Source organism: Microtus oregoni, unplaced genomic scaffold (assembly GCF_018167655.1).
Source record: "Microtus oregoni isolate MIOR12 unplaced genomic scaffold, Mior012 000008F_ref0000371, whole genome shotgun sequence".
Lineage (NCBI taxonomy): Eukaryota > Metazoa > Chordata > Mammalia > Rodentia > Cricetidae > Microtus > Microtus oregoni.
In genome coordinates, this window is record NW_024543067.1 from 37,796,325 (window position 1) to 37,810,810 (window position 14,486).

Below are 14,486 nucleotides of genomic sequence, written 5' to 3' on the forward strand. Positions count from 1 at the left end.
ACTTGTACACAGCTCCGACAGCCTGTTTCTACACTGACAAGAGACAGCAGCATCCTTGCCTGCAGCCAGATTTGGACAGGTTTGGGAGGTATATAGCCAACAACCTGGTTGTGGAGGTAACCTGTGGCCCTCACAGGTGGCTCTGCTGTTTCCTCCTTTGGCGACCCAACTGGCGGAAGTGCAGCCTTTTGGGGTTGAGACCAAAGGCCTGCAATCTCTGTCGGCTGAATTTGCGACCTCCAAGTGTCACCGTGGGGCCCAATAGCCTGGCCTTCTTGTTCTTATGCCTCTGGGAAGCTGGCTTCTCTGGGCTGGCTGTATGTGCCAACTCCTTGGCTACCCGGCTCTCAGACTGGAGCCTCTTCCCACAGGTTCCATCAGGCATGGGTAGCTGTTCCTGTGGGTTGGCCTTGCCCCGCGACTTCCCTGTGGCTCCTGTGGGCATGTCTGTCCTATAGGAGAAAAAGTCAAAGTTCAGGTCAGCTTGCTGTTCAAAACAGGCAATGATCCCCCACTTTTTCATTGTTTGAGGCGGGTCTCGTATAAGCCAGGCTAGCCTCAAACTCTGCATACTGAAAGATGCCCTTTAACTTCTGATCCTGCTTTGTTTTTGGGGGCGGGGGTTGAGATGTTGAGTCCATCTCACTAATATAGATAGCTCTGGCTGTCCCAGAGCTCACTACTGTAGACCACACCACTGGCCTTGAACTCAGATCCTTCTGGTTTATACAGTGCTGGGATAGAGCCCAGGGCTTTCTACTGTCAGGTAACCCTGCTCCAGCCCATAGTCTCTCTATGGATCCCGATGGCCTCAGCTTCCTGAGACAACTGTCATAAATACGACAGCTACAAATTAGCTGGACTAGCTGAAGCCATTTATGTTAGTCAGCTCCTTGTAACTTAAGTACAGTAAGAGTGTGTCCCAACTGAGTCTAGTAAGGAACGACAGTCATCCTTACAACAGCTAACAAGCCTGTAAGGTGCTTCTAAGAATTACTCTGTTCAGGCTTTGGATGACTCGGGACTTGAATCATGCTGAACAGTCTCACCAGATGTCGTGGCACACACCTCCAATCCTAGCCTTGTGAGGCAGAGGGAGACCATCCTGGTCTACATAGGGAACGCCAAAGACAGCCAGGACTATTCAGGCCCAGTCTTCACCCCATAATGACAAGCTGTAGCTGTGGAGTCGGGCTTGCTTCAAACTCATAAACCCTGCCTTTGCCTCCCTAGTGCTAGGACTACAGGTGTGTACCACGTGTCCAGGTCCACTGATCCTTATTCTGAGTGTGCCATGCATGAGCTCAGTCTTTGAACCATAAAGTGACCTTACTGAGAGGAACAGTAACTGGTCTAAAGATGCCACAGCTGGGTGTCAGCTGGCCCTGCTGCTACCATCCTCCCCAGGCCCGTGCTTACTCTTCCTGGCACAGTGATTTGAAGATCTGTTTCTTCTTCCACAAGTTCTGGGCCTTCTGGCTGTACGCCCGCTTCTCCTGCATCTCTTCTTGCTCTGACCTGTGGGTCAGGGGTGTTCCAGAAGCTGTGCAGACTGGCGGGCTCCCCCCATCCCCATCCCCCTGCTGTCACCTGTACATGCAGGTCTTCTTTAGGGAACACCAGCGGTTCAGTTCCTTATCATCAGCTGCAAGGATCTGCATGAGGAAGAAGGTGTCTGCTGTGTGGTTCTGGGGTCTGCCTCAAGCCTCAGTCACTCAGAGTTGGGGACAACTGAGTTTAGTGTTTTTCCTGTTTTTGAGGCAGGGTCTCATGTAGCTCAAGCTGGCCTTGGATTTCCTGATTCTCCTGCTTGTACCACCATGCCGGCTCTTTTTTTGAAAGTCACTGCACAGCTCAGGCTAGCTTGTAATTCACCGTAGTGCCCTACCCACCTCACCCTCTCTAATGCTGGCCTACATTAGCACTATTTAACTCTTCTTATTGAAGTCCAGACCTTGCCTCTCCACAGTGAATATTCACCTCCCATTCTCTGGGCTTCTCTACTTTCCCTGCCAGCCCTGGTTCTAACCTCCTCAGTGCTGAGCCCAAAGTCACAGGGCACCACAGTGCGGTACTTGAAGCGACAAGGCATGTCGTCGATGATGTCCTCATAGTCCAGCCGGTAGTATTCATCCAGGTACTCCTCAAAGGTCTTGTCCCCTGCTCAGGAGATACAGCCAGGGTGTTGCATGTTCAAGGCCCTGGGAGCCATGCTGCCCCATCATGCCTTGTACCTTACCAGGGTCAAACATGGGTTTCTGCTGCCCCACTGCAGCTGCAAAGGGAGACTTGCGCTTCTTCTTGCCTGTGGAGGGGGCCTCACGAAGCTTCTTCCGAGGTTGTCTGGGGTCATAGTCAGCGTCCATCTGTCAGGAAGCACTGGTCAAATCAGGCCAGTCCTAAACATCCTCTGGACACTCACTGTCCTTAAGGTCTCACAGCCCATGTGGGCTTCAAACATGCTGTGCAGCCAAGCCTTGAGCTCCATCTCATGGAAATCTTCTGCTCTGCCAACTGCACCCTACTTGGACCTCAGATCAGTGGTACTTACATTAAAGTCAGGGTCCTCACAGTGCAGCCCCTGCTGACTCCAGCCTCCGTCTTGTTCAGGTCCGCCCCATGTGTCCCAGTTCCAGTCATCTGGTTCCACAGAAGGCAAAGTAAGGACAGCACATAGGTTACATACCTGAGCCCTGGTCGCCTAGCTTTGTAAGGACACACACCTTCGAGGCCTTCTTCTTCCTCAAACTGTGGCTTCTCTTCCTCCGCTGTGCCATAGAAGGCATCTCCAAAGCATTTCTGCAAGGAAAAGCCAGGCCTATGCCAATGCTAGCATAGCTCACCAGTCTACTGTTTGGTTTTAGGAGACAGGGTTTCATGTAGGCCAGGCTGGCCTAAACTCACTACGTAGTAGAGGCTAGCCTTGACACTGTGATCCACTTGCCCGACCTCCTGAGTGCAGGGATTACAAGTATATGAATGGTAATTTTTTGCTTTTAATGAGACAATCTTTTAACCCAGGCTGGTGATCCTTCCTTCTGTTTCAGATTCCTAAGTGCTAGGATTATAAACTCATGCCCAACTTGTGTGGCTCTTGAGCCTCCCAAGACCTTGTTCCCTGCAAAGGTCTCCTGTGTGCTGGAGCCCTCCACATGGCCACCTGCAAAGGTCTCCTGTATGCTGGAGCCCTCCACATGGCCACCTGCAAAGGTCTCCTGTGTGCTGGAGCCCTCCACATGGCCACCTGTTGTCTAGGTTGCATTTCACACAACTCTACTGTGTTCTAGCTCTGCAGGACTCAACCCTGTCATCTGTGCCCATCACCTGTGAGCTGTCATCATCCAAGATCCTACCTACACTAGATAATGGTACACACCTATACTTCGCACTAAGGCCAAGCCCAGGAGATAAGTAGCAGGCTAGCCAGAATGGTAGGCATGGTGGCACACACCTACAACCCTGAGTACCTGAGAAGCAGGAACAGGAGGTGGTAAGATTGAGGTCAGCCTGGATACGTAGTGAGATTCTTTTCTCAAAACAACAAAAGACATCCTGATAACATGTCCATGACTCAAACTCCTATCCTCCTTGCACGACATCAGACTGACAGAACTGTGACCATTTTCTGTATCTAGTGTACTGTCTGGAGCGCTCCTGATAGCCAACAGGTGGTGGCTGAGTTATAGCCTCCCAGCCCCACAGTCACTAAGAAAACAACTGACTGCACGTGCCATGCACTAACCTGGGTTATTCATTAGTTTGGGTGGGTTTTTTCCCCACACCTCAATTGTTTTGGCACTTGGGGCTAGAACCCAAAGCTGGGGAGGGAGTTGCTCTACCATAATCATGCCCCAGACCCTCACTGGGAGACTGTAGGCAGGTTTCTACCACTGAACCATGCCCCTCCCTTCACATGCCAACCCCTCTCCAGATTTTATGTAGCCAGTCCACTATGTATCCCAGGCAGGCCTTGAAGTCATGCAGGAGCCCTGTGTGTAGCCCACCATTCCTCTCGGGCCAGCCCTTCCAGTCCTTTCGTTGGTCCAAGGCAGTGCTCCAGTAGGCCTTACGTTAAAGCAAGGGAAAGGTCCTGAGAGGTCAAGTCATTTCTTGAGAGCACATAGCCAGGAGGTGACCTTTGGTCCCACAAACAAGTTCCCAAGCAGTCATACCTGCATGAGCTGGTCATGCTGGGCAGGGTCAAAGTCATCCTCCAGGTCCTGTTCTTCAAGGCCCAGTGTCTCATTGCCAGTGACCTGCCGCAGCTTCTCCAGCTTGGCCAAAATCTCCTTCCTCTTTAGGTTCTTTAACTGTTTCAGCTCCTCCTGCTTCCTGGCCTTCTCCTGTGGGACAAAGAAGCTCAGCATTCCTGAGAGGCAGAACCTTGCAGACAGGGCCTCCCAATACAAGCAGTTTCCCATTTTCTTTGAGACAGGCTCTCAGGTAGCTCAGGCTGACCTTGAACTAGGGATACTCCAGCCTCCAGGTCCTGAGCTCTGAGAAGACAGGCATTGTCTGCTATGCCTGGTTCCTGCAGGGATCCCTTCAGTGCTTAGGCGAAAGCTAATGCTTTGGTGCACACTAGTGTTCTAGCCACTGAGTAGCTGAAGATGGCTTAACTCTTTCTGTAGACGAGGCTGGCCTTGAGCTTGTAGTGCCCTGCCTCTGCCTCCCAGTACTGGCAATACAGGTGACTAGCACCATGCCAGCTTAGTTTTACTATTTATTTTATTATTATTTTGACATAGCCCATCATGACCTAAAACTCAAGAGATTCTCCTGCTTCTGCCTCCTGAGTGTTGGGATTAAAGGTATGCACCACCATCTTCTTTTTCTTCTGTAACTTTGTTCCCCAGGTTGGCCTTGAACTCTCGACTTAGCTGGGGCAGGCCCAAAATTTTCAGTATCTGTGCCTTGGCTCTGGAGGGCTGGGAATCTCTGGCACGCACTGCCACAACTAGCCACACTCACCCTCTTCTTCCGCTCCCTAGTCTCTTCCCTCTTCTCCTTCCTGCGCTCATCCTTGCGACGCACAGATGATGCAATGCTACGTGGATACGTCTTGACCTGTGGGCAGGAGAGGAGCCCAGAGGGACTTCAGAGATCATATGGGGCTGAAGGTCCAGACCCTTGGGCAGCCATGTCCTCCCTGACCCAGGCCTTGGCACACACCGAGGCTGAGTCAGGCTCCTCAAAGCGAAAGTTGTACTTGTGTTCAAAGTCTTCCTGCTTCTTCAGGAATAGCTCCCCTTCATCCGAGGAGTCGTCCACTGCCAGCTGGACTGGAGGTCCAGGAACCCTGAAGGACATGATGGAGTTATAAGGCGCAGGAACACCAAAGATCCCAGGTCAGACACCAGCTTGTTTTATCCCCACAAGAACTCTACAAGGAATGAGCTGGTCAGCTGGTTCAGCAGGTGTGTGCTGACGCCCTAGAGCCTGAGTTCCATCTGATGGGACCACACGGTAGAAGGAGGGAACTGACTCCCACGAGTGAAGCCCCACCCCTGCAAACACATAAATGTAATGAAGAAATTAGAAATAATAATTTAAGAAAAAAGCCAGGCAGTTGGTGACGCACACCTTTAACCCCAGCAGTTGAGAGGCAGATACAGGCAGATCTCTCTGAGTTTGAGGCTAGCCTGATCTACAGATCGAGCTCCAGAATAGCCAGGGCTACACAGAGAAACCTCTCAAAAAATAAACCAAAAAAACAAAACCCAAGCTCAGTGTCTGTTGTTGTCTGGCCTGGATGCCAGAGAGTATCTGAGGAACATGCTGGGAAGAGGAGGTGGCTGCTCACCCGTCCTCCATTTCTTCTTCTTCTTCCTCCTCCTCCTCTTCGTATCGTTTGTTGAGAATATAATCCCTCAGGAATTGTTCCCCCTCATCCAGTCCTGGGCTGTTCCAGTATTCCTTGAGGTGTGTCTATGGGGAGAGAGAGTGTAACAAGCTCAGTACCTTGGGGAGGGACCTCAAGAATTGTAATTTCATAGTTGACCTAGAGCAGATAGAGTAGCACCATTCTGTGCCTTTTCCTGTTTTGGGATCAGGTATAGCCCAGGCTGATTTTGCACTAACTGCAATCCTGTCTTAGCCTCTTGAGCACTGAGATTATAGATGTGGACAACCACACCTGGCCTGTATTTGCCTCATTTTATTCACTGAGAAACTGCAGCACAGAAATTGTTCATGTTTATCTTCAATGAATGTGCCTTTGTTTTTGGTGCTGGGGACAGAACCCAGGGGCTTGTGCATGCTAGGTAGGCACTACCCTCGAGCCACGACCAGCTGCTCACTGGAGGGTTCAGGGAAGATGCTCTACCACTGAGCCACACTCCAGTCCCTCAAGTGTCCTTGGGTACCTGGAAGTGGAGGGTGAGACAAAGCTGTACCAGGTAATTCGGCCCTGGGGACCACATCTGAGGACTCACCAGTTCTTTCAAGGTCTCAGAGCTGTGGATCTCCTTTTGGCCCTTTAGCCACTCAACGTAGTCCACTTCCTCCTGGGCCTGTGGAAAGCCAGCAGTGAGCTCCTCGCGAGTCCAGCTGCCCCGTCTCCAGTCCAGGCATCCCAGCAGATCCCAGGCACTAACCTTTTCTTCCCTACTCTTAGTGTGTTTCCGCAGCAAACCAGAGCCACCTTCCCCAGCGCTGTCCTCATCACTGCTGTCCTCCACGAAAGCTCGGAAGCTACACATGCCATGGAAGAGACTTCAGCACTGGTGCACGACCAGCCCTGAGCTCTGAGACGCTCAGTGACACTATGAGTGTATGCTGCTGGTACTGCAGCAGCTATCCTGTCCCCACTTAGTTCCTGCGCCCGTTGCCACCAACCCCAACCCAAGCTCACCTTTCCTTCAGTTGCTTTTGTTCTTCTACGTAGCTCTTTGAGGATGTTTCCTGCAGAAGAGGAATTGATGTGGGTCTCAAGCCAGCTATGAGCCCTCAAGCCCCTGGCCAGCCATTTTTCTACCCACCTTGAGCCTCTGGTCAAAAGTCTCCCCATCAGAATTGTCCTCGTCAACATACTTGCTGTGCAGAGAACCATACAGAGTTTAGCATGCAGTGCTCAGGCACAGGAGCTCAACAATGTCTTGACTTCACAATGGCTTTACTAGGCACTGATGTCTATTTAGTATCTCCTTTTCCCAAAGAAATCTTTTATAAGTGAAAGTATGTATGTAATGTGTGTGTGTATGTGTAAGTACATTGCATGTACATGGCTGCAGAGGCTGTGTCAAAAACAATAGAAAAAAATAGAGAGCCATAAAGGACATATGTAGTCTTTCTTGACTGGCCTAGAACTCACTATGTAGACCACAGTAGCCTAGAGCTGACAGTCCCCTGCCTCTACTTCCAGAGTGCTGTGATTGAAGGGCTGTGCCACCACACCCAGCCCTCCACTGTTATTCCAAGACAGCCTTTCTTTTTTTTTTCAATTATTTATTTATTTATTATGTATACAATATTATGTCTGTCTGTATGCCTGAAGGCCAGAAGAGGGCACCAGACTCCATTACAGATGGTTGTGAGCCACCATGTGGTTGCTGGGAATTGAACTCAGGACCTTTGGAAGAGCAGGCAATGCCCTTAACCTCTGAGCCATCTCTCCAGCCCGAGACAGCCTTTCTTATTGCTCATTGCTGCAGCGAGGCTTGCTCCACCAAGCTCCTGCAATCCATAGGGGTGACAGGTACATGCTTGGCCATGCCCAACATTTAACATGGCTGCTAGGGATCTGAACAAAGTCCTCTAGCTTTAATGATAAGTGTTCTAACCCAGGGTCATTTAGTCTACCCCACCCATGCTCCCAAGGCAGGGTTTTAGCATGTAGTTTTACCTGGTCTGTAACTGGCTACCTGACTAGTCTGACCTCAAACTTATGACAACTCTCCTGCTCCTGTCTCTTGAGTGCTGGGGTTAGAGGTATGTGTTCCACAGACTGGCTAGAACTCTTTAGTTATAAATGCATTTTTACTTCACAATATTTTCCTTTTCTTTTATTTCCTCTTTATTTAAACAATATGAGGAGCAAACCAATAGTTGTGCACATGGAAGACAAAGCAGTCCACTGAAGCCTATGCCCCTGACCCTTGTATTTTTTTTAAATATTTATTTATTTATTTATTATGTATACAATATTCTGTCTACATGTATGCCTGCAGGCCAGAAGAGGGCACCAGACCTCATTACATTACAGATGGTTGTGAGCCACCATGTGGATACTGGGAATTGAACTCAGAACCTTTGGAAGAGCAGGCAATGCTCTTAACCACTGAGCCATCTCTCCAGCCCCTTGTATTTTATTCATTTATTTATTTATTTATTTATTTATTTGGATTTTTTCAAGACAGGGTTTCTCTGTAGTTTTTGGTGCCTGTCCTGGAACTAGCTCTTGTAGACCAGGCTGGCCTCGAACTCACAGAGATCCGCCTGCCTCTGCCTCCTGAGTGCTGGGATTAAAGGCGTGCGCCACCACCGCCCAGCCCCTTGTATTTTTTAAATTATTTATTCTTCCTATTTTTTTTTTTTAAATGTACATTGGTGCTTTGCCTGCATGTATGTCTGTGCGAGGGTGTCAGATCTTGGAGTTACAGACGGTTGTTAATTGCCATGTGGGTGCTGGGAATTGATCCCAGGTCCTCTGGAGAAGCAGTCAGTCAGTGTTCTTTACAGCTGAGCACCGACCCTCGTGCTTTTTAATATTACTTATGTATATGTGCATGTGTTTATATGCTACATGTGTGTGGATGCCTGTACAGGTAAGAAGAGGGTGTTAGATCCCCCGGAGCTGGAACTACAGACAAGTGGTAGCTGCCTGATTTGGATGCTGGGAATTGAACTCATGTCCTCTGGAATAACAGCAAACACTCCTCACTCCCCTCACCCCAAAGGATCTCTCTCTGTAGCTCTGGTGTCCTAGAACTCACCATACAGACCAGGCTAACCTCAAACTCAAGAGATCCACCCACCTCTGCCTCCTGAGTGCTGGAATTAAAGGTGTGCACCAACATTTTCTGGAACAAAAAGCACTCGTAATTGCTGGGTCATCTCTCCAATTTTGAAAAACATTAAAAATGTTGCTCCTTGGGCTGGAGAGATGGCTCAGAGGTTAAGAGCATTGCCTGCTCTTCCAAAGGCCCTGAGTTCAATTCGCGGCAACCACATGGTGGCTCACAACCATCTGTAATGAGGTCTGGTGCCCTCTTCTGGCCTGCAGGCATACACACAGAAAGAATATTGTATACATAATAAATTAAAAAAAAATGTTGCTCCTTTCATCATGTGTGTGTGTGTGTGTCTGGTGGGGTTGTGCATGGAAGTGCAGTGCTTGACAAGGACAAAAGTAGAGGATCCCTTAGTGCTGGAGTCATAGACGGTTGTGATCTGCTTGGCCTGAGGATTAGGAACCGAATCCTGGTCTTCTTGAAAAAAAGACCTTTTCTTAGCTGGGAGGTGGTGGAACACGCCTTTAATCCCAGCACTCGGGAGGCAGAGGCAGGAGGATCTCTGTGAGTTCGAAGCTAGCCTGGTCTACAAGAGCTAGTTCTAAGACAGGTTCCAAAGCTACAGAGAAACCCTGTCTCAAAACAAAACAAAACAAAAAAGACCATCTCTCTAGCCTAAGATAAAAATTTTAATTTCAATTTATTTATTGTGTGTTTATGTGTGTATGTATGCATGCCACATGTGCATGTGGGGGTCAGTTCAGGGACTGAAGCACCATTACCTGCTAATCCTCCCACAGGCCACCACACAGTGGAGGCTGGCCCAGACTCTCCATCTTCCTACTTTCTTTTTGTTGTTGTTATTGTTTGTGTGTGTGTGTGTGTGTGTGTGTGTGTGTGTATGTGTGTGTTAAAGACAAGGTTTCTCTTCTCTGTATTTCTCTGGCTATCCTGGAATTCACTATGGAGACTAGGATGGCCTCAAACTCAACAGATCCATCTGCCTCTGACTCCCAAGTGCTGGGATTAAAGGCGTGCAGCACCACAGCCTGGCTCTAAGTTTTTATTTATTTTTTACCTTTTTATTCCACATGCCTTGGTGTTTTACCTACATGTATGTCTATGTGAGGATGTTGGGTCCCCTGGAACTGGAGTAAGAAACAGCTGGAGCTGCCATATGGGTGCTGGGAACTGAACCTGGATCCTCTGGAAGATAATTCAGTACTCTTAACCACTGAGCCAGCTCTTGAGCCCCCTCCATCTTCCTACTTTTATCTCTTGAGTTCTTAGAGTTGAGCATCTCCATGTTTGGCCTCAATCTTCAGTGATTTCTAATTGCAATGGGTTTAGCAGTACACAGACCTACATATATATTCTCAGTGGCCCTCCAGTCTCTGTCCCCATGCGGTGAGGAACTGCTCTGAGCTCCTGGTGGGAGGGGCCTAAGACTGAAGGCAGAACACTGAGGTTCTGCTCCAAGGCATTCCCCTTACTATGTAGTCTTGGGCTTTCCTTCTCTCTTTTTTGCAGACAGGCTCTCACTAGGTAGCCCTAGCTGGTCTAGTATGAAGACCAGGCTGATATCAAACTAGCAGAGATCAGTCTGCCTCTGCCTCCCAAGCTATGCAAGCCAGAGGACCTGAATTCAAGAACTGGGCCCCACCCATATAAAGGCAGGAGAGAATGGATACCAGAGCTGTCCTCTGAGCTCCATATACATGCTGTGGCATGAGCACAGGGGCCCAGCCACTCTTCTCCCTACAATAATAATAAACAGAGCTGACAAGATGGCTCAGCAGGTGATGGCTTTTGTTTGTTTGTTTGTTTGTTTTTTAAAAGAGATTTATTATTATGTATATAACATTCTGCCTCCAAGTATGCCTGCATGCCAGAACAGGGAACCAGAACCATGTGGTTGCTAGGAATTGAACTCAGGATCTCTGGAAGAGCGGTCAGTGAGTATTCTTAACCTCTGAGCCATCTCTCCAGCCCTGTTTGTTTGTTTTTTGAGACGGGATATCACTGTGTAGTCCTAGCTGTCCTAGAACTCACTCTGTAGACCAGGTTGGCCTCAAACTGATGGAAATCCACCTGCCTCTGCATCCTGAGTGCCGGAATTAAAGGCGTGCACCATCACTGCCCAGCTCAGGTAAAGGCTTTTAATGCCAAACCTGCAGACTTGAGATTTGATCACTGGCACCCACATGGTGGAAGCAGAGAACAGACTCCAGAATTTATCCAACTTGAACGTGTACTATGGAAAATAAATAAATTTGGAATGTTAAATTGGGGGCTGGAGAGATGGTTCAGAAGCTAAGAGTACTAGCTGCTTTTCCAGAGGTCCTGATTCAACTCCCAGAACCCACATGGTGGCTCACAACTGTCTATATCTCCGATTCCAGGGGATCTGGCATCCTCACACAGGCATAAATTTAGGCAAAACACCAATGCACATAAAATAAAAAGAAAATTAAAAAGAATGATAAATAAATAAAATTAAGAATGTTAAAAAGATCAGATATAGTGGCACATGTCTTTAATCCCAGAACTCGGGAGGAAGGAACAGATGGATCCCTGAGTTCGAGGCCAGCCTGGTCTACAGAGTGAGTTCCAGGACAGCCAAGGATACACAGAGAAACCCTGTCACAAAACAAAAAAATACCACAACCAACAACAAAAACCCACCACCAGCAAAACCACCCCAAAACACTTCATGGTCCCCAGAGAGCTGGCGGCTAACAGGTGGGCTGAGGGCCTCCTTACCCCTCCTTCTCTAAGATGACCTTCCTCTCGTAGTCCTTCAGGTACATGGGCTCGACTTTCTTCTGCTTGCCCGAGGCTGCTGGCTCCTCCTCACTCTCTGAAGACGAGGTTTCGGCTGTGGGCCAGTGAAAAGATACCTGTTGTTGCCCTAACTGCCCTCTTCCCCAGGCAGAGAATCCCACGGGCAGGGCTGGGAGCAGAAATGAGTTCTGAATCCCTGCCAGTCACTTCCAATTGCAAAATCGTAAACCATCCTAATTCTACCTTTGTTTTTCCAGGGACAGAGTATAATGTAGCCCAGGCTAGACTAAAACTCACTATGTACAAAAGAAAAAAACCAATCAACCAAACAAAATCTTTAGGTGCAGATATAGCTAAATTGATAGTGTTTGCCTATCAAGTCCGAGGCTCTTTGTTCAATTTCAGTTATGTGGCACACACCTATTCAGTATTCTAGTATTCAGGAGGATGGAGGCAGGGGGATCAGAAGTTCATTCACATTCTTGGCTACATAATAAGTTAGAAGCTAGTCTAGGTTACATGAGAAATGATCCTTTTTTTTTTTGTTGTTGGTTTTTGTTTTTCAAGACAGGGTTTCTCTGTAGTTTTGGAGATGTCCTAGAACTCAGTTTGTAGACCAGGCTGGCCTCGAACTTACGGAGATCTGCCTGCCTCTGCCTCCCGAGTACTGGGATTAAAGGCATGAACCACCACTGCCTGGCTTGATAAATGACCTCAATAAATAAATAAATAAGCAAGGAAGCAAGCATTTCTGGCCTGGTATTTTAGACTTATAAATTCATAGAGATAGCTTTCTTAAGTGCACGTGGATGCCAGAGGTCACCTTGCCCGTGACATTCCTCAAATGCATCCACTCACTTTGCTTTGTTTGGACTTTTCAAACAGGGTTTCTCGGTATAACCTGGCTGTCCTGGACTCACTCTGTGTAGACCAGGTTGACCTCAAAATCACAGAGACCCGCCTGCCTCTGCCTCCCCAGTGATGGGATTATGGCCTATTCACCGCCACTGTGGTGTCTGCCACCTCACTCAGGATGGGAAACAATTGAATTCCATCAACATTGCGGTACTTAGAGAAGCAGCCCCCTCCATACCTGTCCTCTGATAGAAGGTAGCATCTTTCTGGTAAATTCGGGGATCCTTTTTCTTCAGCAAGGACAGGGTCCTGTAAAAGTCTCTCTCCTGCTGGGGGTCAAATTCCTAGAGCAGGAAAAGGAGTGGAGCTGACTTCAGAAGGAAGGCCAGCACAGCGTGAGTAGGGGCTGGTGAGGAGGACAGATGCAGCAGGGACCCGTGGGGGAGGAAGAGGAGTCCAGATGAAGAGAGGCAGGTATGGCGCTGGGCGCATGTGGGCAGAAAGAGAGGAGGTCTGTCCTGAAAAGGACAGGCTGGGCAACAGAGCAGGTGCGTTGGGAGTGCTCTTGGGTGGACCACTAGAAGGCCACGGTTAAAGCTGCTGTGGACAGACAGGGCTGCTCCATGGGGAATGGGAAGAGTGGTCCCTAGGAGACAGAAGGGTTGGACCACTAATCAAGATGTGGGGTCAATCTGTGATGATGGAGGATAAAGTGATAAGTCATATCACAGGAGATGTGACAATCCCTAGGGATGGGTAAGGCACTGGCTGTCACGTAAGGGATGGGGGAGGTGTCTTGAAACTGCCTTGGGACTCTACTGATTTAGGGGAAGCTACCTCCTGCAAATTGATGGGCGGCCTGGAGTCAAGTAATGAGGATTTGGTGTCTTCTAGACATGGGGCGGGTGCTGCTGGTAACTCAAGGAACTAGGGTGTGGGTCCTAAGGTTCCCATAGCCCCTATGTGATTAAGGTAAGGGGCTCTGTCCTCTTGGGGAAGCAGGGAGGATTTGGTAATTCCCTAGGTACAGGGAGAACGCTGCTTGTTTCTCAAGCGACTGGGATGCAGGTCTTGGGATGTGCCTGTGTGACCCTATGAGCATAGGGCCAGACTCCCTCTGTGTATCTAAGTAGGAGTGCTGTGCGAGGCTTGAGGCTTGAAGCCAAGTAAGGAAAGCAGGAAGATTTAGTGACTATTAGGGAGGGACTATCTATCACTCAAGGGGTTAGGAGATAAATCCACCCTTAGGATACAGCACCCCAGCGAGAGCTCAGTGGGTGGGAGGTTTGAGCTCTCTTCCAGAAAGAAGGGTGATTCCTGGGCTGGGGGGAAATGCCAGTCACTCAAAGGATGGAGGCTAGTCTTGAACGCTCCCAGACAACCCAGCCAGGTCAGGGAAAGCCCCAAGTACATCTAGGTAAGATGGGAAGCCTGGTGGCAGAACCTTACCACATGCTCGTCGCTGGAGTCAGACTCGGAGCTGGAGTCGCCGCCGCCGTCCGGATCCCCATAGCGATCCTTCACTGTGGGGTACACACGGGTTCCCCACAGCCACCATCACCTGATGCACCCTCCCCCAGGGCCCCACATCCCGGCCTGCGCAGGCGCCCCTCACTCACGCCGCTGCAGTTCCTCACGCTCCCGGTAACGGCTGTAGCGTGCAGCAAAAGCTGCGTTCACCCTCAGGGACGCAGAGCCGTGTGGTTCCGGCATGGCGGCTGTGCGGTCTAGTGCGCACGCGCGCAACCTCCCTCTCCCCCTCCCGGTGTGACCTCTTCTAGGCACGCCCGCTGAGATAGTCTCAGATCTCCCGACCGACGCACCTGGCTCCACCCCCGACCCTTCCGGGATCCTGTTGGCCTTTGCTTTGCAGGCCACACCCACGGGCCAAGCCTC

General features: G+C 49.5%; 1 protein-coding gene across 1 annotated transcript; it reads right to left on the reverse strand.

Moving 5' to 3' along the window:
* Window positions 1-103: 103 nt before the first annotated feature.
* Window positions 104-14,365, reverse strand: Kri1 (KRI1 homolog). Its single transcript, XM_041657105.1, has 19 exons — window positions 14,210-14,365; window positions 14,040-14,113; window positions 12,829-12,934; window positions 11,715-11,829; window positions 6,981-7,035; window positions 6,854-6,903; window positions 6,597-6,693; window positions 6,435-6,512; window positions 5,804-5,928; window positions 5,173-5,299; window positions 4,972-5,067; window positions 4,173-4,343; window positions 2,724-2,799; window positions 2,552-2,640; window positions 2,240-2,366; window positions 2,030-2,160; window positions 1,591-1,655; window positions 1,420-1,518; window positions 104-452 (listed from the first exon to the last, which is right to left on the reverse strand). The coding sequence occupies exons 1-19, from the start codon at window positions 14,301-14,303 to the stop codon at window positions 131-133; spliced, it is 2,097 nt and encodes a 698-aa protein (XP_041513039.1). The 5' UTR covers window positions 14,304-14,365; the 3' UTR covers window positions 104-130.
* Between the last annotated feature and the right edge of the window lie 121 nt (window positions 14,366-14,486).

Excerpts from the sequence above, each read along its gene's own strand:
- Kri1 (XM_041657105.1), bottom strand. The coding sequence starts at position 14,303 with ATGCCGGAACCACACGGCTCTGCGTCCCTGAGGGTGAACGCAGCTTTT. Across the intron at positions 7,036-11,714 it reads GTCATCTTAGAGAAGGAGGG|CAAGTATGTTGACGAGGACA; the intron begins GTAAGGAGGCCC and ends TTCTCTGCACAG. Across the intron at positions 1,519-1,590 it reads AAGAAGACCTGCATGTACAG|GTCAGAGCAAGAAGAGATGC; the intron begins GTGACAGCAGGG and ends CCTGACCCACAG.